Source organism: Cetorhinus maximus, chromosome 9, assembly GCF_964194155.1.
Source record: "Cetorhinus maximus chromosome 9, sCetMax3.hap1.1, whole genome shotgun sequence".
Taxonomy (NCBI): Eukaryota; Metazoa; Chordata; class Chondrichthyes; order Lamniformes; family Cetorhinidae; genus Cetorhinus; species Cetorhinus maximus.
In genome coordinates, this window is record NC_135887.1 from 108,388,539 (window position 1) to 108,415,024 (window position 26,486).

The 26,486-nt window shown below is 43.3% G+C and overlaps 1 protein-coding gene across 1 annotated transcript; it reads left to right on the plus strand.

The window, feature by feature from the left end:
• The first annotated feature begins 618 nt into the window (after positions 1-618).
• Positions 619-25,883, plus strand: LOC144684894 (uncharacterized). The gene is made up of 7 exons (XM_078549294.1): positions 619-977; positions 4,260-4,589; positions 7,419-7,535; positions 9,458-9,895; positions 10,153-10,533; positions 10,855-11,166; positions 24,274-25,883. Exons 1-7 carry the CDS (start codon positions 650-652, stop codon positions 24,303-24,305), a joined length of 1,938 nt encoding a protein of 645 aa, XP_078405420.1. The 5' UTR covers positions 619-649; the 3' UTR covers positions 24,306-25,883.
• Positions 25,884-26,486: the final 603 nt, after the last annotated feature.

Sequence of the window (26,486 nt, forward strand, 5' to 3'; positions counted from 1 at the left end):
GCTCTTCACTTGCCTAAATGACTATGACTCCAACATTCAGGAAGCTCAACACCATTCAGGACAAAGCAACCCGCTTGATCGGTACCCCATCCAGAAATTTATACATTCATTCCCTCTGCCACCTATGCGCAGTAGCAGCAGTGTATACCATCTGCAACTTGCATTGCAACAACATGCCAAGCTTCCTTTGACGGCACCTTCCAAACCCACAACCTCTACCAGCTAGAAGGACAAGGAGGCGCACCACCATCTTCAAATTCCTCTCCAAGCCACACAGCATCCTGACTTGGAACTATATCACCATTCCTTCACTTCCTAACAGCACTGTGGGTGCACCTACACCAGGTAGATTGCAGCAGTTCAAGAAGGTGGCTCACCGCTAGTTTCTCAAGGGAAATTGGGATGGGCAGCAAATGCTGGCCTTGCGATGCATGTCCACATGCCATTACAGCATTAAAAAAGGAAACACATTAGGGAATTATAGATGTGACTTGCGCCTAATTGTTCCATGGCAGTGCTTTGGAGATGACTCTCTGAAGTGCTACTGTGTCACTTTAAATCGTATATTTTGAATCTTTTTTATTTATAATTTTGACAATTGAATAATGATACTAATATTTAATGTTCTTTTTATTTAGAAAATTTGGACATGACCATATTTGCGAGCCCAAAGGATGTCTTGGTGAATGATAATGTTTCTCTGGAATGTAAATTTACTGGCCATAGCACAGTAAACCTCAGCTTAACAAATGTAGGTGTCCAGTGGATTGGGGCCAAAAATAAAAAGATCTATGAGTTTAATGGACATAAATTTACTGCAGCGAGACAAGGAGCAATAATACCTCTAACGAAATTACAGAAAGGAGATGCTTCACTTCATCTTCCAAATATACAGCTTGATGAAGAAGGGAGATACACATGTATTGTATTTGTCACACCTGAAAAGGTAACAAAGAGTTCAGAACTGCGGGTGTCAGGTAAGAGTACCTGAAATGCTATCTTTTGTTGTGTTGGGGAAAATGCTATGTTCGAGCTGTAAAATAAACATGCTCCAATTAGAATCAATGGTTCCTTGGGTTGGCACACTACCTTTTCTCCTATGTAGCCTGGGTCTTAACGCAATCCATATTGACGGACTGATATTCTGCTCCATCTCCTAGCAGTGTGTGTGAAATGAATTTGAACAGTCTTAATTTTGGTGTGGAATGAGCAATTTTACCCCTAAGGTCAGCAAGAAGGCAGTGTGGGAAATTGGAAACTTAGAACGGTGCAGTAGGGATACTGCTCTTGAGGTTAAAGGTGAGGTTCAATGTTGGGGCAGAGTAGAAGAGTTTTAATTGGTAACAACACAACTTACATGTATTTGTTTGCTGACACTTGATTAAAACAATTGAAAAACCTTCTGATGCCTAACTGTGATGAGAACAAAAAATGTTCAAAAATTTTATCAGAGTGCTCTGACAACCTGAACTGCTCAGAACACAAAAGTAATAAGCTGCACAAGAAATGCCCCCACACAGCCATGAAAGAACTGGCAACCTAAAATCAGCAATGAGAATACTCCCTATATTGAAAAAATGAAGCCAATATAATAAGTGGGGACAAATGCAAATTATAAACAATCCCGAGATTATCATTATAAAAGATCATTTTAAAAAGTTGCACAAGAAATTAATATTAATTTGCTGGATATACTAATGGGAATCTGAGGGCTTTCTTTATCATCACTATCACTAAGGGCTGCATTTTCCGGTTGGTGAGTGGGAGCAGGACCCACTCGCTGAGCGTAAAATGACACAGGGGGGACGTCGGGTGTGCATCCCAACATCACCGCGCGTCATTCCGATCTTAAGTTCGGCGGGCACACATCGGAGCCAGCTGAGCGTCCGCCGAACTGTCAACGTCCACTTAAGGCCTTTAGAAAAAGTAATTAACCCAATCAATGGACCTGCCCGTCCTACCTTAAGGTTGGCAGGCAGGTGAAGAGCCCAGGCGGCCTTCAGAAAAAACATGAAACCTCATTCACAGGCGGGATGAGGTCTCATGAGGGATTTAAAATGTGTATAAACAATTTTAAATAAAAGTGATTGACATGTCCCTGCTCATGTGACAGTGTCACATGAGGGTACATGTCAGGAATATTTTTTTTCTCTTTTTAATAAAGTTTTCAAATTTGAGCCGTGCTCCCTGAGGCTCCCTGAATACACAATCAGGGCAGCATTCCCCCCTCACCCTCCCAATGGGGGAAAATGCTGCCCTGATTGTGTATTATTTCCATAGCACTGAAAAATCTGCCTACTGAAGCCCAATTTCTGCAGCAATTCTCACCAAGTTCAATGGCATGAAAATATTATCTACTTCCTTTGTGTCCACGATTTGGGAAATTTCAATATGGAGTACCGTAAGGATCAGTGCTGGGGCCTCAGCTATTTACAATCTATGTTAAAGACTTAGACAAAGAATTGGAGAGTGGTCTATCTAAGTTTGCTGTTTTTACAAATCCAGTTGGGAATGCATGCTTTTTAAAAGGCATGAAACTTATAAATGTTGATGTTCAGAGAGACTTGAGTGTACTCATACAAGTAACACAAAAAGTTAGCATGCAGATACAGCAAGCAATTAGGAAAACAAAAGGCATTTTGGCCTTTATTGCATGGGGATTGGAGTACAGGAATAAACAAGTCTTACCATAATTGCATTGTGGAATATTGTGTGCACTTTTGGTCCCCATACTTAAGGAAGGATATACTTTCATTGGAGGCAGTACACCGAGGGTTCATTATATAGGACAACCCTCTCATCACAGGGACCAATGATGAGAGGCTGAGTAAATTGGGTCTGTATTCTCTGGAAGAATGGAAGAACTCAGAGGTGATTTGATTGAAACATCCAAAATTATGAAGGGCTTGATGGGATAGTTCCTGTAAAGTTTTTTCCCCTGGCTGGAGAATCTAGAACATTGGGGCACAGTCTTGGGTCAAGGGACTGATCATTTAGGGCAACGATGAGAAGAAATTTCTTCAAAGGGTTGCGAATCTTTGGAATTAATTTAGTTAAGGGTGAGGTACACAGATTTTTGGTGTCTCAGGGAACTAAGGGATATGAGGAGAGGTTAGTGGAGCTGAAGTGTAAAATCAGTCATGATGGTATTGGATGACGGACTGGGCTCAACAGGCCATATGGTCTATTCCTGCTCCTATTTCTTATGTTGTTATATTTTTGTATTAACAAAAAACACTGTGGTATAAATAGTGGTTTAACCCCTTTATGGCCTTCGCCTTCCACATCTCTGTAATCTCCTCCAGGCTTACAAACCCCATCCAGAATACACCATTCTTCTGGCTGTGGCCCCTTAAGCATCCTGTACTCCCCCATCCCACCTTTCTTTCAGTAACCTAAGTACTTCCTTCCAAAACAACTTTTGTGTCAGCTATGGCTCATTTGGTTGCACTTTTGCTTCAGTCAGAAACTTGTGGATTCAAGTCCCACTCTAGAACTTGAGCCAAAAAAAATCAAAATCTGACACTGCAATGTGCAGAACTGAGGGATCCTGCACTGTCAGAGGTGTGGTCTCTTGATGAGACATTAAACCAAGGTCCTGTCTATCTCTGATGGATGTAAAAGATCGGACAGCACTGTCTCCATGAAGAGTAGGAGAGTTGCCTTTGGTTTCCTAGCCACTGTTTATCCCTTGATTAACATCACAAAAACAGATCATCCTGGTCATTACCATATTGTTTGTGGGAGCTTGCTGTGTGCAAATTGGCTGTCGTGATTCCTACATTACAACAGTTACACTTCAGAGGTAGTTCATTTGTTGTAAAAAGCTTTGGGATGTTCTGTAGTTGTTGAAGGTGATATTTTGATGCATGTCTTTTTTCTTTCACTTCCTTTTCATACTTTAGAAGTTATGTAAGGATTTTCTCTTTGTCTTCTTCCTCTTCCTGCTCTTCATCTCCTCCACTTTGTACTTATCTTTGCTCCCATTTCCCCTCATGCGTATTGGTGTTGGAGAAATCTGGAGTGTTTCAGTCTGAATTTGAAGCATTGGAATAGTTACTTAATTTATTCCAGATATAATTGTGCACTCTCTTGAAGAAACCAAGTAGATGATTGAATGAATGAATGAAATTGCTGAAGGAAGGAAAGTGTTGTTTTCAGTCAGTGTTTGTACAGACTAACGTAGGCCTGGCTTTATATATGTTTGGTAATGTGCCTTTTGCCAGTCTGACTTATTTTTACATTTATCTTTAATGCAGCTCGACCAGTGGTCCATTTGTCCACAAAGGAGATCACTATTTTGTCTGGATCTGAGGGGTCAGTGAGTTGTAATGTTACAGGATTTTATCCACAGCAGCACAAACTCATCTGGCAAAAGATACCAAATAAGGAACCTAAGGAACCTAGAGAACTAAAAGATGATATCTGCAATGGCGCTCTAATTTCCAATCATGGTGGAACCTTCAGTATTTCCAGTAGACTAAGAATTGAACCAACATTGGATGATGATGGTAATGTGTACAGATGTGCCATGACTCACCGGTCACTTCCTGACAGTGTTTCAGAGGAAGCTAAACTCTCAGTGCAAGGTACATTCTCATCTTTGCAAAAGATTTTTCAGTGTGTTTTTGCAAAAGCTCACAAAAGTTTAAAAAGTTTATCCTATTGTTTAACACTGAATTTCTACAGAGATTAGCATTTGACTTAAATCAGGAATTCATCCCTTATTATTCCACAATTAAATTACTATTGTACATAATAATGGTTATCCAAATTAACCAGACATAACATTTCTAAATTTCATAATGGGAGGGAGTAATCTGTGTTTAAAAGCTGTTTAATGGTACTACACGTTAGAGTTATGTGCACATTGTTTTTAGAACCTTTAAATAGTCTGTACAGTGGATGCTGCTTGTGCCCATGCGAATATGGTGACCGGATTAATTTGGAAATACTGAGAACAATAAAAACAGTAAGCCCTCACTTAAAGTTGTGGTTGCATTCCTGAAAATTGCAACTTTAAGTGAAACAACTTTATGCAAATCATTGACTCCTGTATTAAAAGGTGGAGTTTGGTTTTTCTGGGCAAGAAATACCTGAAGGAGCCGATGTAAAAGTTGAATACTGTACCGTACATGTGCAACAGGGTGCACTCCTAGCTGGATTAACTTGCAAAATAAAATAAATCACTGAATATAAGAGAAATACTGTGGAAATTCAAATTAGATAACACTAAATCACCCAGACAAGCCCTGAGTAGCACTGCTTCATTGTCTGATCCACAGAAACTCAGTTCAACTTTTTGCTCCCTTTCCTTTCTCACTCTGTCTTCTTGATCTCCCTCCTTTCCCAACCTCTGTCTCCTTTCTGCCTAACCCCCATGACCACCCCCCTCCAATCTTCACCCCCCCACCCCAGCCTAGAGCTGCACTCTGGCCAACTTCCAGTCCAAGACCGTACCTGGGCCCAGTGCCTGGTCCTCTTCCTGACAGTCTACAGGGGGCAAAGCCCCTGTCCTGGACTATGGATTGAGTAGGGGTGGGGTGGGAGGAGGCTGTGGATTTAGCTGGAGAGCTCGCTTGCTCTCTTCCCATCCCAAGCTGCCATGGCACTGCTGCAAGCGGTGCTGACTGTCCCTGCCCTGGCTGAGCCTCTCTGTCAGGCCCCCTGCCTTGCGCTCTTCTTCCTGGGTCCCGTGCCCCGTTCGCTTGCTGAAGCTTTGGCTGCTGATGAAGGTCGTGGCGGCTCCGGGATCAGAACATGGTGGCATCTGGCCCAGCGTGCAACATATGGTGTGCTTTTGGCAAGGCGGTGGCGGGGGGGTGGTGGGTGGGGGGGTGGTGGTGACAGAGTGCAAATGATGTAAACTTGAAAATGGTGACACGTGTCAGAAAAAAGGCCCTAAATAACAAACAATGTGAAGTGGGGCAACCTAAAGTGAGGACTTGCATTGTTGATTGTTGTAAAAATCGATCGGGTTCACTAATGCCTTTTAGGGAAGGAAATCTTCCGCCCTTACCTTGTCTGGCCAACATGTGACTCCAGACCCACAGCAATGTGGTTGACCCTTAAATGCCCTCTGAAATGGCTGAGCAAGCCACTTGGTTGTATCGAATCGCTACTAAGCCTAAAAGGAATGAAACCGGATGGACCGCCTGACATCGACCCAGGCACCGATAACGACAATGGCACACCAAGCCCTGTCAGCCCTACAAAGACCTCCTTACTAACATTTGGGTGCCTGTGCCAAAATTGGGTGAGCTTCCCCAGAGACTGTCAAGAAACTACCTGACATGGTCATATCATGGAATCATACCTTACAGATCATGTCCCAGACACCACCATCACCAGACTTGGGTTTGCCCTGCCCCATCGGCAGGGAAGATCCATCAAAGATGGCAGCATAGTGGGTATGCATTCAGGAGGGAGTTTCCCCCACCTCACACCCCACCCCCCCCCCCATAAAGGGCCAGAGTTCTCTTTTTGAGAATTCCCCTGGGTTGAGGCAGAGATGCATCAAAATTCAATATAACCATATTGGATTTGTGAGTAAATATCTTTCTTTAATTATTGCTGTTTGTTTAAGTTATCCAACATAATTTGCTGATAAGGTGAATTTATAAATTTTGCGTATGAAGATTACGTTATTGATATGTTATATTTAGCTTTAGTTATCATTTTATAACTTCATGTATAAGCTATAACCTACAATGGGCTTCAATAAAAATACCACCAAGGAGCCCTGGTAAATCTGAAGTGAATGAGAATTTGAGCAGGGTGTGGGGTTGTTGGGGGGTTGCGGTTAGCTCTCCATGGGTTGGAGCCTAAGATGCAAACCTTGTGTTTCCCACTTCTGGCTAACAATCACTGGAGGCTGTATTATATGAGTAGATGCCTCTGTGAACCATGGATGTGCAATTTGGAACCTGTCCCTTCCCGCCCCTGCCCTGCAAAAGGTGTTGTGTTTGGAGGCGGGACTTCTGGATTTGGAAGAAAGGATCTCAGTCATTGTGAAAATTCAGGCCTAAGTTGAGCAGAGTTCCTTATTTCCCTGCTGCTTCTGCAGTCTTCAGCTAAAACTGGCTTTTTAAAACCTTTACTGTAATTTCCATGCAACACAGCAAATTACTCCTGTTTTTCAGTAGCTGACACACAAGCAAATGAACTGACCCATGAAATACAGAGTAAACATCCCTCCAAGTCATTGGTAACTGCAGCTTATTTTTCATTGGTGCAAAAGGAATGCCATTGTTTAGAGAGGCCATTAACTGCAAGTCCGTCATTTCAAATTCTTTAAAGTCTATGTTTAAGTATCTTAAATTCTAATTTAAAAAAATGGAACAACCCCATAACACATTTGGTGCAAGTCATAATTTAGTGTAATCTCAATGCTTCTGTATTTATGTTTCAAATTTCAGAACTTGAGGAACCTCCTTCAGCAGTAAGACCAATTGTTGCAAGCATAATTTGTACGTTGCTGCTATGTGCACTATTGGTTGGTGTTGGACTTTTCTATTGGTTCAGAGTTAAAGGAGGTAATATATATAAGTGGTGAAACTTTTTTCTAATTGTGCAATGACTATCGGTACTTGTGTGGACCTTGTTCTTGTAATTTCTTTGGCTGTTTATTGTTTCCCCGTAACAGTCCTCGCGGTTTTTTTGTGCTGCCCCCATGGTGTTAGAGAAAAGAACCTGGGGTTTATGTTTAGCTGCAAATCACAGCCCAAAATTGTTTTGAGTGTTTCTACTTAAACTAACTTACATTCTGTCAGATGTGAAACCCTGTCATTAACAATCAGGTAGAGATTAAGAGCGTTTTTCTTTTAAATTTTGCTTTAAGAAATGTTGCTTCATATACTTAAACATAGTAACTTAGAATTATAAAATGGTTACAATATAGAAGGAGGCCATTCAGCTCATCGAGTCCATGCTGGCTCTCTGCAAGAGCAATCCAGATTGTTCCAGTCCTTGCCCTTGCCCCTTGACTCATCCAGTAAGATCATGGCTGGTCCGATTTTGGCATATAACTCTGTTTTCCTACCTGATCCCTGGGGAGCCCCACTGTAAACCTCCCTCCAGTCTGAGAAACACCCATTCACCACTACTCTCACTACTGGGTCAAAATCCTGGAACTCCTGCTCTAACAGCACTGTAGGTGTACCTATACCACATGAACTGCAGCCGTTCAAGAAGGCAGCTCACCACCACCTTCTCAGAGGCAGTTAGGGTTAAGCAATAAATGCTGACCTAGCCAGCGACACCCACATCCCATAAATGAATTTTAAAAACTCTGATCCTATCACTTAGCCAATTTCATATCCACACTGCCACTGCCCCATTTATTCCATGAGTTTTAACTTCTCTTAATTAAGTGACACTTTATAAATATCTTTTGGATGTCTATATATACTGCAACAACCCCATTGCCTTCATCAATCCTCTGTTATCTTCTTAAAATAAGTTAGTTAAACATAATTTGCCTTTAAAAATTCTGTGCTGGTTTTCCTTAATTAATCCACACTTGTCCAACTGATTATTAATTTTGTCTCAGAACATCATTTCTATAAGCTTCCCCACCACTGGGGTTAAACTGATAAGCCTGCAAGTGCTGGATTTATCCTTGCACCTTGTATTGAACAAGGACGTAGTATTTGCAGTTCTCCAGTTCTTAGGCACCACGCTCGTATTTCAGGATATAACTATGAAACTTGGTGCAGTGTGTTTAATACAGCTGTCTGCTGTGCATTTCAAAAAATAGATTTTTTATAAGAGTGCCCTGTGAATGACCCAACTTTAAATAACTGAAAAATATTTCAGCAAATGGTTCTGTAGATTTTTAGTTTTATTGCTATAAGAGTAGTCAATTTATTTGTAAATTAACAGGAAAGTCATATTCAAAAGCTTTCAAAATGTGACTATTAGTGTTCTTGTGCGTAAAAAAAGGCCAGTTTTAAAAAATCAAAACACTGTGGATGCTAGAAATAGAAACAGAAAATGCTGGAAAATCCCAGTAGATCCAGCTGATTCGAGGGATCACTGACCTGAGGCATTGACTGTTTCTTTCTCCATAGCTGCTGTCGGACCTGCTGAGTTTTCATTCTTAATTTTAAGAGCCTCCTCGAAATGAGTCCGATTAACAGAGCTGGTAGTGGTGATTAAGTTGATGTTGGGGCGTTGCCAGTTGTGTGGGTGCAGCTGGCTTCTAGTGCAACATTTTCAAAACAGGCACAAAAGGTCACAGAAATTCGATTTCCACTAGATGTAATTTGCACTGCATTGGCCGTCATTGGCTGAAATGATTAAAAAAAACAGCACAGCATTACTGAAACTCCTGTCCTGTGGAGATACACAAAGTATCATGTCTTCTATATATACTTCTGCCTGTAGCCTAGCAAGAAAATAAGAGAAAACAAATGAGAACGTTTAGATTGTCAAGTTGTTTTTTTTTATGTATTAGCTTCTCCAGAAATTGAATGCAGTAAACCTTCCATCATTCGCCATTTTGAAGAAGCCAGCATCTGCTTCACAGTTAACAGATTTAGACCTCAGAAAATTAAAATTGTTTTAAGCATAAAGAGGAAAGAGGATGAACACAAAACACAAATTTGTGCATGGCGTATCCCAGAGGATATCGCAAAGAATAAAGGATATTTGGCGTCCAACGGAAATGCAGATGACGTGCAGCTTCTCATGAACGATTGTGAAGCAGACACGTCCTTTAAGCCTTTGCAGCCAATACTTTCTAAGGACAGAAATGGAACTTTCAAAGTACATTGTGATATCAAAATGTTTCCTGATGTGGACAGAGATGATGAGGCTGAATTAATTCTTCATGTTCACCATAAAACTCTTGCAGAACCTGCTGTGAAATCTATAACACTGGATGTTAAAGGAGGTAAATCATGAGCATTTGATTTTAATCATTATTATTTATGTTCCTTGAATACATTCTGTATTTCCTTTCTTAACTTGTGTATTTGTAAATATGAAGTGACATGCGATTAACAGTGGTAATGCAGTTCTGCCATCTGTAGTCCCTAAATTAATAGAAGATTCAGCCTGGAAAATAACATTTTCTTGCTCTTATTAACACCTGAAAAATTATTTCAATTTAAATAAACAACTTCTTTGTTTTGTTTCTCTTTCCCAAAGTCCCACCAAAGGTTTCAAACATTGTGGTGCCACTTCACACCCATCATAATGACCTTGTGGCCTTGACTTGTTCAATTAATGGATTTAAACCAAGACCATTAACAATCATATGGCAACAAATGCGGAGGAATAATGAGTTGAAAGAAATTGTTCGTTTGGATCATAAGAACAGAACAATCCCTGCCTCTGACAATGGGAAGAAGTCTAAGTATAACCATCAAATAAGTGAAGTTGAGTATGAAGATAAATCATACGGTATCACCAGTGTACTAGTTATTAGGCCAGATATACTGCAAGACACAGGTACAAAGTACATCTGTGTGGTACAGCATGACTGCACTCACAGTGAGGAGCAGAAAGAAATAACTCTGAATGTTACAGGTATGTAATATTTTTGACATTTCCTTATTTAGAAGAATGGATTAAATTTGTTTACAGACACTTTGTATTTTTTACAATGCAACAAAATTGATGATTTTATTTGGAAAATCCTGTGAAGAATGAAGTGCCCTGAGCACCATATTTCTCTAATTGAGGTCATTGTGTAACTTTTTATTTTATACTTGAGTCCTATTTCCAAATTTTCAGAACACAGTGGATTAAATTTTCTGGCCATTGACTGCAGGTTAGGTAGAATCTAGACTCCAATATCTCTAACATCCCACTGTTAAAGTAAATTTGTTTTACATGTTTCTTTTTCAGCCCCTCCAAAAGTGGAGAAGATAACACATGGTACAGAAAAACTAGTTGCAGGAGAGCCCATGACTTTAAGCTGTCAAATACATTCTTTTTACCCCTATAAAATCACAGTAACATGGTTCAAAAATGGTGAAAAAATGATAGAAGAACCTGAAGTATGTGAGCCAACTGTGGAAAGTGATGGCCTCTGTTACTTGACAAGTCGTGTGAAGAGTACACCTACCAGGGCTGATGTTAAGAAGAAATATATGTGCCGAGTAGAACATGAAAGCCTAATGGAGCCATTGGAGGTTGACTGGGTACTCGATCAGCTGGGTAAGTAACCATTGTTACAATCCCCATGGGGAAACTATAAACCAAAATAACCAAGTTTACTGAATGACCCCCAAATGAAAAAAATTCCCAAGATCCACTTTTTGTAGCCTTCACTTCAACATGAATCAGAACCAACACAAATTAAACATGAATTAACAGGTATATGATATTTCAAATCAAATTTCACTTTAGATAGATGATACAACAAAGATAGATTTTGTGCAACCACAAGCATACGCATCACTCCATACACAAATGTGGCACTACACAATTCCGTATTATGCTGTTTTTTATTCACGCAAGGTAAGTCAGGAGTCCTTTCCCCCAAGAGCTTTCACCTTCAAGTTTCATGGTATGATTCTCACCAGCAAGCACACTTCTACTAACCCTCTCTCCTTTGGGTCACCATCCTGATGCCCTCCAGAGTTCCTTTACAGCTGATCAACCAAGAACTCCCTGGTTCAGTTTGGCCACTCCTGGGAAAACACCCAGCTCTTATGTGTCTCCAAGCTTTTTGCACCACTTTCCAGATTTTCGACCCTTTTGGCCAGCTTACACAGCACCTCCCAAGAGCCCCTGTCTCCTTTTCTGCCAAAGAGAAAAATTGACCTCTCCTTGAGAATAATTTGCTTCTTCTCTACACAAGAATTCTGTGTTTCCTTTCACTATCTCTGCCGCCTTTTTCTTGGTGCCTGCATCTGTGCACTGATCGCCTTCACCCTCCAATACCTCTACTTGCAGATCTCCTTTGTGCTTGCCAGCCACACTGCTTCTTTCTTAACTTCCGTCACATGAACATGTATTTCTTATTATCCAAGAAAATTACAGTTAATTCCTTTATAACTGATGCGAACTCACCAAAATCCTTTTCAAACATTCTTAAAAATAATTTTGGATTCCACAGACCTTTTTAAAGAAATTACAAATTTTCCTTACTGTTCTGCTCCTGGTCAAAGGTCATCACATCATCTGACCAGAGCATATGATTACTAACTTTTGCCAAACATTTAGACAAAACAAAAGACAAAATTTGCAGCAGTCGGACATCTGATAGCCGTTAGTTGGAAATTCTCTTGCACATTCAGGTTTTTGCATGTTTTATGTGGCAAGTTTCTGTGAGCTGATGACATCATAGTGCAGGAAACTGGGTATCTGATGCCTGATTGCACAGGGAATGCAGCTATCTATCTCCTTGGCGTTCCAGATTGAAGATTTTTTACTTGTTCGTGGGTGTCACTGAGCAAGGTCAACAAAGTCCCAACCCTAGTTTCCCTTGAGAAGGTGATGGTGAGCCACATTGTTGAACTGCTGCAGTTTGTGCTCCTTGCTGTGGGGGCAGAGTGTTCCAGATTTTTAACCTGTGCGCTGATCGCCTTCACCCATATTTAAGCAATAATAAAAGAATGGTGGCATATTTCCAAGTCAGGATGGAGGGGAAATTGTAGGTGGTGGTGCTCCCATGTGCCTGCTGACTTTCTACTTGTAGGTGGTAGTGGTTGCTGGTTTGGAAGGTGCTTTTGAAGGAGTCTTGGTGAGTTGCTGCAGTGCATCTTGCAGATGGTACACACTGTCAACAACTGCCCTGGTAGTTGAGGGAGTGAATATTTAAAGTGGCGGATAATGTATCAAACAAGTGGACTGTTTTGTCCTGGATGGTGCTGAACTCCTTGAGTTTTGTTGGATCTGCACTTCTCCTGGCAAGTGGAGAGTATTCCATCACTAATGCCATCTGATGCTGGATGTTTGCTGCATTGTACCTAATCCCTAAGCTGTTCTTGTCACCACAGTGTTTATGTAGCTGGTCCAGTTACATTTCTGGTCAATAGTGACCCCAGGATATTGATCATGGGGGATTCAGTGATGATGATGCCATTGAATGTCAAGGGGAGGTGATTAGACCCTTTCTGTCATTAAAGATGGTTATTGTCTGGCACATGTCTGAATGTAACTTGTCATTTATCAACCCAAGCCTGAATGTTGTTCTCATGTCTTTCTGCATGCGAACAGATAATGCTTCATTATCTGACAAGTTGCAAATATAACTAAATATGGGATAATCATCAGCAAATATCTCCGCTTATGGCCTTATAAAGGTGAGCAGTTCATTGATGAAGCAGCTGAAGATAGTTGGGCTTAGGACACTAGCCTGAGGTTGGGAATTTGCTCTTTCATGGGATGTGAGTGATGCTGGCAAGGCCAGCATTTGTTGGATATCCCTATCTGCCCTTGAACCGCTTCAATCCATCTGGTGCAGTTATTCCCCCATTGCTGTTAGTGAGGGAGTTCCGGTATTTTGACCCAGCAACAGTGAAGGAACGGCGATATAATTCCAAATCAGAGTGGTGCTTGGCTTGGAGGGGAACTTGCAGATAATGGTGTTCCCATGCATCTGCCGCCCTTGTTTTTCTGGGTGGTAGAGGTCAGAGGTTTGGAAAGTGTTGTCGAAAGAGCCTTGGTGAGTTGTTGCAGTGCAACACTACTGCCACTGTGCGTAGGTGGTGGAGGGAGTGAATATTTAACTCCTGCTCTTGTAGCCACAATATTTATGTGGCTGGTCCAGTTCAGTCTCTCGTCAATGGTAACCCCCATGATGTTGATAGTGGGGGATTCAGCGATGGTAATGCCATTGAACCTCAAGGAGAGATGGTTAGATTCTCTTTTGTTGGAAATAGTCATTGCCTAGCACTTGTGTGGCCCGCATGTTATTTACCATTTATCATTCTGAGAGGAAATTGTAGGTGGCAGTGTTCCTATGTGCCTGGTGCCTTTCTAAAGGAGTCTTGGTAAGTTGCTGCAGTACATCTTGTAGATGGTACACACTGCTGTCAACTGCTGCACTGGTAGTTGAGGGAGTGAATATTTAAAGAGCAGGTCAGAGGCTGGGAATTGTGAGGTGAATCACTCACATCCTGACTTGATCTGCAAGGCACAAATCAGGAATGTGATGGAATGGTACTGAACACTATGCAATCATCAGAAAATATCACCGCTTTGGATCATATTAGAGAGGGAAAGGTTATTGATGAAACACTTGAAGATGGTTGGGCCTAGGACACTACCCTGAGGACCTCCTGCAACGATGTCCTGGAACAGAGATGGTTGGCCTCCAACAAGCAGAACCATCTTCCTTTGTACTGGGTATGACTCCAACCCTCGGAGAGTTTTTCCCCTGATTCCCATTGACTTCAGATTTGCCAAGGCTCATTTGGTCAATTTTTGCCTTGATATCAAGGGCGGTTACTTTTTCCTTCCCTCTTGGGTTCAGCTCTTTTGTCCATGTTTGGAACAAGGCTGTAATGAGGTCAGGAGCCAAGTGGGCCTGGCAAACTGAGCATCAGTGAACAAGTTATTGCAGTGAGTGCTGCTTGATAGCAGTGTTGACGACCCATTCCAACACTTTGCTGATGATCGAGAGGAGGCTTATGGGGCAGATTGTTGGCAGTAATCAACACATTGTTAAGGGAGCTTTTCTCTGAATCCATCCACGCTTCGTTAAAGATGGCTCAATGGCAGGTTTCTTGTCTTCCTTCAGATCAACCCTAACTTTCTGTGATGGGTTCAGGGCAACCCTAACTTTCTGTGGTATGTTTAGTTTATATCTACTGTAGAAATAGAGCAACTTCATGCCATTCAATATATTTAAATGGTGAACCAGAGAGCTAACTGCTGTTTTTGCAAATCTGATGGCAACACAGACAGCAACCTAAGAGCAAAATACTGCGGATGCTGGAAATCTGAAACAAAAACAAAAATAGCAGGAAAAACTCAGCAGGTCTGACAGCATCTGTAGAGAGGAGTACAGCCTATTTCGATCCCTTCCCCCCACCCCAACCCCACTAGGGCTATCTGTCACTTGCTCGTCCTGCTTTCTACCCTTAATGTCACCATTAGCACATTCCTTGGATAATATCACCACCGTCAACATCCCTTTCTCCTTTTATCGATAATATCTTTGGCAATTTCTTCTTTGCCTCCACCTATCACTGGCCCTCTATCCAGCTCTACCTGTCACACCCACCTCAAACAGCTTATAATTCACCTCATTTCTATTTTTCCTTGGTTCTGATGAAGAGTCATACAGACTAGAAACGTTAACTGTGTTCCTCTCCTGCAGATGCTGTCGGACCTACTGAGTTTTTCCAGCTATTTTTGTTTCTGTTTCAGACAGCAACCTGTTTAACCACACATCTACCTCCACCCCCGCCCCCCCCCCCCCACCAACCCCCCCACCTCTCTCCACCACCTGATGTTGTGCAATTTGTTTATAAAAAGTGGCATGTGTCATTCGTCTCATCATTTTATCAACAGCACAATCTGGGGAATACTTGACTTGGGTATTTAAATTCTCTGATTTGATTTAAAAATGCATAAACGGTGAATATTTGTAAATGAGAAAATGTTAACAAGCTGAGATTCATATGCAGATTTAAATTGATGACTGACAAATCTACTGGGCTGTTCCTGCATTGGAAAAGGTCCATGGTGAAGGCCCATGACCTAGAGTGATTTGTTTAGAGACAAGGGAAGTAAAGAAACCCAAATCTTGGGTCAAGATTTCTATTTCAACTTGGTTGTTTTTTTCCTATATTTTAGCAAACTGAGAAAATCTGAGTTGATCTTTTTTCTGTCCATGAAATATATTCCATCTGCATTCTTTTCTTTTTTGTTCAGGAAAACAATAATACGAAAGCCTAGAATAACTGTGAACAATAGTAAGAAAGAAAGACCTTGCATTTAAATCTTGCCCCTCATATCCTATCTAAGTCCATAAACACTAGGGCCAGGATTTTCCCTGCTTGCCGCTGTCAGGCGTGTTTCATGGAGTGAGTGGACAATATGGCGCGATCGAATTCGTGATTGTCTGCTCAGCCCAGCAACAGTGGGCCGCGTTTCCCGCCATCGAACGTCAGGAACCTCATTTTTAATAGATCAGCAATCAGCATCTCGTTATTAGGCCAGCCCGCTGGAATCGCCCCCCCTGCTGGATCCTCTATCCATATCGGCAGGAAAGCACGCTGCTGTGTTTCACAACAGCACACAAAAGGCGTGCACTAGGTGGGCTGCACTTTGAGGGGAACTCAGAGGTGAGTTCACAGCAACAATGTGCAGCGCTCGCCAGGGTCGCCTGTTAGACTTCAAACTTGAGGAGTGTTGGTGGGGGGGGATGTAAAGGGCAGCCCTGCCGTTGAGGTGACTTGTGGGGGTGGGGCGGGGGGAAGGGCTTCCTTGCGGTTGAGGCGACTTATGGGAGTGGCACAAGGGCAACCCTGCCATTGAATATAGCGCACAAGCATTCGGGGTGGGGGTAGGGTGGGCGACGGAAGCAACCACTCCTTAGGGAAACCTGTATAAGGTAACCATTCCTCAGCAGCTGAGATAGTTCAGGTGCAGCCACATTGATATAATTGGAGTCGGGTTTCTAGCTTATGTGCCCACTGGTGTTGAGAGGTGTTGAACTGCACCAAGTGCTCCAAAGCTTTGTACCCCCTCCCGGCACAGACTGCAAAGCCATAATCATTTTAGTGGACTGCAGAACAGTTGGATGACTGCACACGTTGTACAATCTCCTTGCTAAAGCTGGCCATGGAGCAGTTACTGCTGGAGGTGCTACAGCCCCTTGTAATGTCAGCATCCCGGTTTGGACCAGTCTCCCCGATGGTTGAAGCTAACAGTGCAGCCTTGCAGTGCAGGTTAGGAGAATGCCTGAGCTGAGAGCACAGCATACAGTCCAATGGGCAAAGCTGCCACCAATTGGTCAGGTGGATTGGGGCAGAGTTGGGTGGAGTTTCAGGTAGCCATGCGGCGCACTAATCTCTGGCCATCCAGATGATGGCCATCACTCTCCGGGAAGCATTAAGGGGCCATCACACTTAACCAGGACAGGTTTTTAGTACGCTCTGGTGAACCAGCTGTATCCCTGCTGGCCTACAGAGAACAAAGATGACAGAGGAGAAAGTGATGGAGGCGCCCGGCTGTGCAGAGGAAGGAGCAGCACCCTCTGGAAGAAGGGGTGGCTGGGGCTCCCGTGCACACTGCCAAAGAGCCCCAGAGAGCTGTCACTGGTTGGTGCCGAGTGACACCCAGTGTCCATAGAGGCCACGTTTCCTTCCTGCAAATGACTGAGAACCAGAATCGCTGAAGACTGCGCATGTCTAGGGACCTGGTCGGTCACATCTGCCACTTAACTGTAGGATTTGGCGCCATGCGGACATGGAGGGCATCCACTGCCAGTGGCTGTGAAAGTGACCGCGGTGCTCAATTTCTATGCCAGTGGCTCCTTTCAGGGCTCCACAGGCGACCTCTGTGGGATTTCACAATCCGCTACCCACAAATGCATCCATGAGGTCACGGATGCCATCTTCACGAGGGCACACAACGTTGTGCATTTTGTCCGGAACCAGGACAGCCAAGATGCAAGAGCGATTGGATTCACCCAGATCTTGGGTTTCCCACAGATTCAGGGTGCGATCGACTACACTCAGGTAGAACTCAGGGAGAACACGTGGTGAACTACATCAACCGCAATTTGTTCCATTCACTGAATGTGCAGCTGGTGTGCGACCACTGGAAACGCATCCTGCAGGTATGCGCTCAGTTTCCAGGGATTATGCACAACTCCTACATCCTCGGTCAGTCACAGATCCCTGAAGTCTTCAAGCTCCACAGAAGCTGCAGGGATGGCTCCTCGGGGACAAAGGCTACCTTGGCTGATGACACCCGTGCAGCGGCCTCAGATTGCAGCAGAGCGACAGCATGATGAGGCTCATGCAGCAGCTCACACCTTGGTGGAGCAGACCATCGGGATGCTGAAGATGCTGTTCCGGTGCCTGGACCGGACTGGTGGAGCCCTGCAATACAGTCCACAGAGAGTGTCATGCATCATCGTTGTCTGCTGCACCCTTTACAACCTGGCGCTGCAACGAGGAGATGAGTTGGCTGAGGAGAAGATGGAGAAGCTGGAGGCCTCCTCCGATGAGGAGGATATCGATGGGGATGAGGGTGATGGGGTGCTCGAAGGCGATGATGATGGGGATGAGGCCCTCGCACAGGCTAGATGAGGCAGGTGGACTCAGGAGGCCCTCATAGCTGCTCGATTCAAGGAGGGTGATGACGACATGCAGTGAGGTGACCCCATAGATATTAACATTGCATCTAGGAATGTTTGACTCCAATCTGGCTTATGGTAGCACGAATATCCTCGATGAGAATGCTCCTGTCATGGAGACACAGTGGAGGCCCTAATAGTTGCTCGATTGCAGGAGGATGATGATGACGACATGCAGTGAGCACACTCCATAGATCTTCACATAGTCCCTGAGAATGTCCGACTCCTGTCTGATCGAGGGCAGCTCGTTTGCGCTCCATGATCAGGGTCATATCATAAAGACGCAGCCATGAAACTTTAGAAGCTTCTTACCCTTCATCAGGTGCCTTCAGCACCTGACCCCTTCAGGAGTACAGCGTCACTGGTCACAGATGCTGAAGAGATGGGGGCCAGCCCCACCTTGAAGGTTCTGAGCGCACAGAGAGAATGATGGAACTCAGTGGTGCCTGTCCAATACATTCTGGCAGCAATGACCAGCACCGTTGGGGTGCAGGCATCAGTAATGTGTCCAGGGAGTGTGAGGCTGGACCATCACTTTGGTCTGAAGCTGCACAGGGAAAAGGCCCTGGACTGAGACACCTGCATTTATCTTGTGCAGAAGGATTTCATATCTGAGCGACATGAACATTCTTGGGAGTTCACTGACAATAGTGAACAGTATGTACAAGTGATTAACAGCCGTGTCCAGGCTGCACAGCGTATTCTTCTTAACTTTCCTAACCCTGCCGCTTGGTGCTCCACGGCCATCCATAGGAGGCAGCCTGCTGACTGCAACGCCCTGTCTTCTGGAGGGCTGAGACTTGGAGGGCCCCAGCCTGCTTTCAGGGGCCTGCTGTGTGGCAATGGCACCCTCGGTGCCTGTGAAGCTGGAGCTGCTGAGGAAGAGGAGATTCTGATGTGCCGGACACTCCCAGAGTCACCTGGATGGATGGCCCTGGCATGTGCACCTGCTGATCCTCCTCCCTATGGGTGCCCGAGGGCCCCAGGCTGACTCCCTTGAGGAGCAGAGATAGCTGGAGTGAGATCGAGCTGCCTGCCACCCCTCTTGCGTACACACTGTTGGAGGCCAAATATGGCATCAGTGATGGAGCTGAGCCTGCGTAGCAGTGCAGGAGCGAAGTCCTGGACCAAGGTCTCCATGGCGGCCACCATCCTATAACTGTTGACCTTGGTGCATTGCAATTCCAGCGCTATCACCTCAGAATGAAGGCAGACGGACTTCTCCATCATGCCTTGCAATCTGAGGAGTGCAGCGGACATCCCTTCCTGATGTTCCCTAGCTTGCCTTTGCAGCTCCAGCAACTGTGACATGACCGAGTCCAGAGGCTCGTCACCTGACTTGGACTCAGCAAATTTCTGGCCTCCAGCAGTTCTCTGAGTGCCGGGGACCTGGGAAGTCCCTGCTGTGGATCAGACATCGTGATGTGCTCCCCAGTTTGTGATCCTGAGGCTATTCTAAAGCTGGGGCCCGTTGAGGCGTGTGTCTCTGTGCTGGTGGAGGGTGTGGGTGAGCGTTGTGACGGGACTTCAGGAGGGTGCCTCCAGATTCCTCATCAGGGGCTTCTTCAGGGCTAGACTGGAGGCCCTGGGTTATGGACACCGTCGGCTGTTTCCCAGATGTGCCTGCGAAAGCAGGGGGAGATAATTAATGCATGGCAGTAGCCTGTGAAACAGGGCACATCGCTCACGGCATGGTTGTCTGATGGATGTTGCACTGCTGGATCCTCACTTGGTAGAGCAGCGCTGACCTTTCCGTCAGCACAGGACTGGTCCCGGTCATCACCAGCCAGCTGGATGGCAGTTTTCAAAGTCCATGAGGATCTTGATTTCAGGCATTTCCCCCATCGGTCTATGACCTTTCCCAGCTTGTCCTGCATGAATAGAGATGGAGAAAGCATAAGCAGAATGCTTGTCAGGCCAGATGGTAAGTATGCCTGACGTGTGGGTGGTGAGTTGTCCCATGGATGGGATGAGGACAATGGCAGTGAGTGCGAGAGAGTGAATGGTGATGTCCCTTGAACTATCAGTGAGTGAGATCCCTGTGGATGTGTGATGGGTTTGTGAGTGTGAGAGTTGAGATTGATGAAACGAGTAACTTTCCCTGGCAGAACCGAGGAGACCATTCACCCTCTTGAGAGACACTGAGTGTCTGTCCTCTTTTGAAAGGTGTTGGCACTGACCACTGTTGCTGCCGCTGCCTCCCAAGCCGGGTAGATCACTCTGCTGCCCGTCTTGCGGACAGAGCAGTGTTAGAGGACACCCTGGTGGGACTCCACAGCATCCAAAAGGCGTTCTAGTGACGCACCGCTAAACCTGGGGGCTCGGGGACATCTTCCCTGCAGCAGTCATGGGCTGGAAGCACTGAGATGTGTGCGCGTGGCTGGACTTTAAATATGACTCCTGGCGTGACGAAGTGGTGAGGTGATGGCAGGGGGGCGAATGAGAGCTTTCCTGCCATGGAAACGACGTGTTTCCTGGGAATGCGTCAATAGTGTGGCAAGTTTGGGAAAATATGGCATGAAAACCCACCAGCCACACTGACATTTTACCTGCCCATTACCCCACTTAGTGGAAATCTGGGACGATTCCACCATGTTAATGAATTCCTTTTGGAATGTTGTCTGTGGTTTTGTAGGCAAACAGGGCAATTTGTATAAAGCAGTGTCCCACCAACAATGATGTGATGAACAACCAGTTACTCTTTTTTTGTTGAGTTTGTTTGAGAGTGAAATGTTGGCTAGCCCAGGAGAATCCCTTACTCTTGAAAAAAGTTCAATGAGATCTTTTATGTCCACCTGAAGAGGTGGATCCAGCTGCTTTAAGTGCTGCAGTACTGTTTCTGTATTGTGCTGACCTAACACTGCAAATTACTTCAAGGCCTGGAGTGGCAGTAGAAACTAGGCCTTCTTCAGAGGCAAAAGTAGTACAGGTGAACCAAGGTGAATGGTGTTGGAAAAGCTTGTTTGCAGCTCCCTGTTAGCATTGGGAGAACGTGCCGCCCGACTTCAGCCTGAACAGCTGAGAAGTAGAACCATAGAATGGCTGTAGCACAGAAGGAGGCCATTCGGCCTGTCATGTCTGTGCCAGTTTCTGCTGGGGCAACTCAGCTATTCTCACTCCCCCATCTTTTCCATTAGTCCTCCAATTTTTTTTATCTTCAGATAATTCTTCAATTCGCAGTAACAATTGTAGAATATTGAATAGATTATTTGGAAATGGCCAGATATGTTTCCAATTCATTAAATTGACATGTTTTAATAGAAGTGGTTCAGTCTCCGAGTCTCGGGGTGCTCACTCAATTCACCTTCATCCCCTGTCCCCTGTGAGAGTGCCTGTTGGTGGGCGGGGGTGAGGGCAAATGAGAACCCTGCAACTGGGAGCCAGACACACACTCTCTGCTCCTTATCAGCCCTGTCCGTCCCTCAGCGAGTGAGTGAATGCTGGTGAGTGAGTGAGGGTTTGTGGTTGAGTGTGCATGTATGCGTGCCCGCACGCAAAAGAGGGAGGGTGGAACTTGCTTGTGTGTGACAGAGAGGGTGAGCGCACGCACCTGTGACAGAGAGAGAGAGAGAGAGAGAAACATGGACAGACAATATAAAATAAAGGGTGACATTTTGAAGGGGGTGCAGGAGCAGAAAGATCTGGGTGTATATCTACATAGATCATTGAAAGTGGAAGGACAGGTGGAGAGAGCAGTTAATAAAGCATATAGTATCCTGGGCTTTATTAATATAGGCATAGAATGCAAGAGCAACGAGCTTATGCTGAATTTATATATAACACTCGTTAGACCTCAGCTGTTTTGTACAGTTCTATAGGAAGGATGTGAACATATTGGAGAGAGTGTATAAGAGGTTTTCAAGAATGATTCCAGGGATGAGAAACTTCAGTTACAAAGATGGATTGGAGAGGTTGGGACTGTTCTCCTTGGAGAAAAGACGGCTAAGAGGAGATTTGATAAAGATGTACAAAATCATGAAGGGGCTGGACAGAGTAGATATGGAGAAGTTGTTGCCACTTGTAAAAGGATCAAGAATGTGAGGACACAGATTTGAAGCGATTTGCAAAAGAAGCAAATCTGATGTGAGAAAAAAACTTTGCGCAAGTGGTTTTTGTCTGGAATGCACTGCGTGGAAGTGTGGTGGAGGTAGGTTCAATCGAGGCATTCAAGAGGGAATTAGATGATTATTTGAAAAGAAACAATATGCAGGGGAAAAGGCAGGGCAATGGCACTAGGTCATTATGTTCATTTGGAGAGTCAGTGCAGACACAATGGGCTGAATGGCCTCCTTTTGTGTTGTTAAAATTCTGTGACAGATGAGGAGAATTTTTTTTGAGGGTTGTGAATCTTTGAAATTCTCTTCCTCAAAAGGTGGTGGAAGCAGAGTCTTTGAATACTCAAAGGCAGAGGTAGATCGAAGCTTGATAAGTAAGGGGGTGAATCAGGGTGGGCAGGAATGTGGAATTGAGGTTATAATCAGATCAACCGTGATCTCATTATAACCTTAATTCCACATTCCTGTATAACAGAGCATTCTTAAAGGGCCAAGTGGCCTATTCCTGCTCCTAATTCATATCTTCATAACAGAAGAGATTTAATCGCTCTTTAGTCTCCAAGTAACCCATATCCAGTTCCAAAAATACTACATTCCTAATCTTTCTTTTTCCTGGTAATGACAAAGCCAAAGCCATACTTTGCTTCCTCCAGGAGAACAAGATAACCCATGTCCATATTTCCAACTTATTTTTCCACTGCCATAGAATCCAGACGCTGAAAAAAAACGAGTAAATAATCAAATTGAGAATTTGCATTCAGGCCTCAGCCATTTTGCACCAGAGGTTGCCAGGAATTTTCTTTTTTTTTCATAAGATGCAGGTAAAAAAAAACCTCCTATTTAACTTCCAATCACCAGAGCTCAATGTTCATTCTCTGCTTTTATGTTAAGTTCATACGTTGAGGGAAGGATGCATCTGGAGCCAATCTTTTCCTTAATCCAGGTTTATTCACAAGACCACAGGATGCAAGCATAGAGTTCTTTGTTACTCCTCCAAACCCAATGTAAATTGTTTTTTATACACTTGGAATAATTCCCTAATCTTTCCCCATTTGGTGGCAGCTGCTCTCAATTACAAACTAAAGCATGCACTATCATAGCATGATTCCAACATTAACACCAAGTACTAAGTTGCTTACTCCTGTTCTATGTTTCTGTGGTAAGTTATTCAAGCATTTTAATACAGTTAGTGGAAACTTTTGATAAATGGTAGATAGTGCATTATTGTCTGGCTTCTTGTATCTTACCTGACCTGCTGCTCAAGGTTTTTAAGCTTTTTGTGGCATGGGGTGACTGTGTGCTTAATAGTTGATTTCATGCTAACTGCCCTGCATATTTCCTGCGGCTCCCCTTTTGTCTGTTCCCAACGTTTGCTATGTTCCATAATTGTATCAAATTTAGTAAAATCTCCCTGATGTTGGAAACATGCCTACTTTGATTTGTAACACACATTTTTTGCCCACAAATAATTAAGTTGTAACAATTTGGCTTTTAACTATTTAACTAGGATTAGGGTATATATAGAACTTTAACCTTGCACTCAAAGTTCCCAGTTTGAAGAACAGAATTCCTTCTTATCTCATTCTTGAATATTTTTATTTCCTCTCTCTTCTATGACTCCATCTTCATTATTCTTTCAACTCTGTGTCTACTTAATTGAGACAAAAGGATGGCTAGATACTCTCTGACTGCTGTCATCTTTTTATTCTCTCCTTGGACATCAAGGCTCATGATTTATGCAAGGTTTGGTGACTCTTAATAAAATGGCTCATTTCCTGTAGAATGTCAGAAGCAGCTGGGATTAAAATGAAAAGGCCCTGAGTGTAGGAGTGCAGAGCTCTGCTGCTAGAACTACCAACTTTCCTTGTGTTTTTTTTAATACGGTAAAATCTATATTTTTTTCACGTTATCAAGATTTTTATTTATTTCAAATTTTTATTCCAACAGATGCTTTTCCGAAGGTGTCACAGATAACTTAGCAAACAAACTGCCCTAAAGCTGGCCAGCCCATAACAGTTTCCTGCACGATTGAAGGAGCCACCAGAGAAGAAGCTCACAGCTCTTGGTTCAGAGATGCTTTCCCTTTTGAAGATGTAAGCTGCATTGCAAACACACCACTTCAAATTGGTGTTTCACTTTCACCACTGCTCTAACTTATATACCAAAGCAAGAAGATGACAACTGCATCAGCTGCATTGATGTCATCACTGAAATGGACCCAATTAGCAGATATTTCAAGAAATTAAGTTTAGTTGGTGTGGCTTTTTCTGGAAAATGTAGCAATGCATTGTGATTTGATGTGAAAAATGGAAACAGCTTCCTTGTTTTAATGTCATGTCATATATAATGCATTAGAATGTTTCTCGTAGGTGAATGAAATGGTGTATGGCCAACATCAGTTTTATTTTTATATTTCATTGTTATCGGCTGAATTTTCTAATCATTAACACATTTATCCTGAATCTTCATAAGATATATATCTCTAGGTTATATTAACAATACATGTATTTGTTTCTGTCAGTTAAATGATGAAAAACATGAAGAAAAGCCATTAATTAGCTACTGTATTTGGAAACTGAAAGAATGAGCTTTGAGGACAGACCTTCAAAGCCACTCTGCGAAAACAGAATAACTGAATGAAAGAGGGTTATGTTATACTGTGAAGGATGAGGAGAGGGGAATAGCTGCTAAAATGATCTCTACACTTTGTTACAAAGTGTGGGTCGGGTGAGAAAGGAGTGAGAAGAGAAAAAGAGGATGAGGTGTTATCTCCTTCAGTGTTGCCAGTAGGATAGCGCTAGGATAGCTTGCTTCATTGATTGATTTTTGGTCTCTCATGGAGTCAGGATATCGGGAGCTTGCAGGAAAGTAAAGTTGAGGCAGAAGATCAGCCACAATTGTGGGAATGACTATTGCTGCTTCATTCATTCCTTTATCCTGTGGCAGCATTTCTTTCTTCAGTTTCTTTTTGTAACCTCAAAAGTGCAATTGTAAGACTGGTAGTTAGTTGACAAACAGACCTTTAGCAGATATGGTCTCATAGCTCTAAGGTTTTTATTGAGATTTATTGTTTTATTAAAATTTATTACAAACAAATTAATGGGGATTTTTAGTACCATTGTGATATTTAACTGCCAAGAATTTCACTGTATATTCATGCTTTACTTAAATTTTACTTTTTAAAAAAAAATGCATTTGTATCCCTTTTGGTGTATACCTATTTCTGCATTTAAATGAACAGCAAATGTAATTCTATTTTAGTAATGTTACAGGTAGTAATCAAATGTTTTAAATACTTTTCATATGTTTTGATGTGCACCAAATTGGAGAAGTAGAACAGAATAGTTAAAATACAAATTTAACAGAGTTTGCTTTTAGTGGCAAATTGATGTTGGTCGAAAAGACAGAAGTGTGTCATTTGAAGTGAAAATTTGCCAAAGCTTGAAATTGAAAAATTTGGCTTGCATGGGCATTATCACCTACTATGCTATAAATCTTTGTTCCTTTTGTGATATAGGAATAAGCAGCTAATAAAGATTTTGTATTATTGGTTTAAACATGCATGATTTTCTCCTAAGACTTTCACAAACTACTAGATGATCTTGTATTGCTGCTTAAGGTGAGATTGGAAGATACTGAGCTAGAAGCTGAATAACCCAGTTTTTGGGCATGCTGGTGGTGATTCATGACCTGCCTGTACCCGTTCTGATCGAGGTGGGCAACCTGCAAAATTCTTGTCCCCAAGTTATCTGAACTACACTATCTAGAGCACCCCCAGCACTGTTGTCTGCTCTTGAGTGCTGCTGGTGAGCTGTGTGTGGAGCAGTAGGCCCTAGCAGCATTGATTTGTAGACAAAATTGTACAGCCAGCTTGCTGCTGTTAAAGACAATCAGTACCTCAAAGGGAGCCTGCACAGAAGGCTTGCTGCAATATACATTATTGCAAAGTAAACACCAGGGCAGACGGAGGAATTCATAGTGATGGATTTGGTGCTGGCAGCATGAGTGGAGTTTGGACTCGTGGACCTGGTAACAGTACTATTAGAGGTCTAATGATCTCATACAGGTGGTCAACATCAATGAATGCATTTTCACATGATGTCCCCTGGCTACCCACCACCAACTTCTCGTGCCAATCAATACACCATCACTTACTCAGT

What these genes read in the sequence shown, in the direction of transcription:
- LOC144684894 (XM_078549294.1), top strand. Translation starts at nt 650, where the DNA reads ATGACCATATTTGCGAGCCCAAAGGATGTCTTGGTGAATGATAATGTT. An exon ending in TTCAGAACTGCGGGTGTCAG is followed by an intron (nt 978 to 4,259) that starts GTAAGAGTACCT and finishes TCTTTAATGCAG; the next exon opens with CTCGACCAGTGGTCCATTTG. An exon ending in AATAACTCTGAATGTTACAG is followed by an intron (nt 10,534 to 10,854) that starts GTATGTAATATT and finishes TTTCTTTTTCAG; the next exon opens with CCCCTCCAAAAGTGGAGAAG.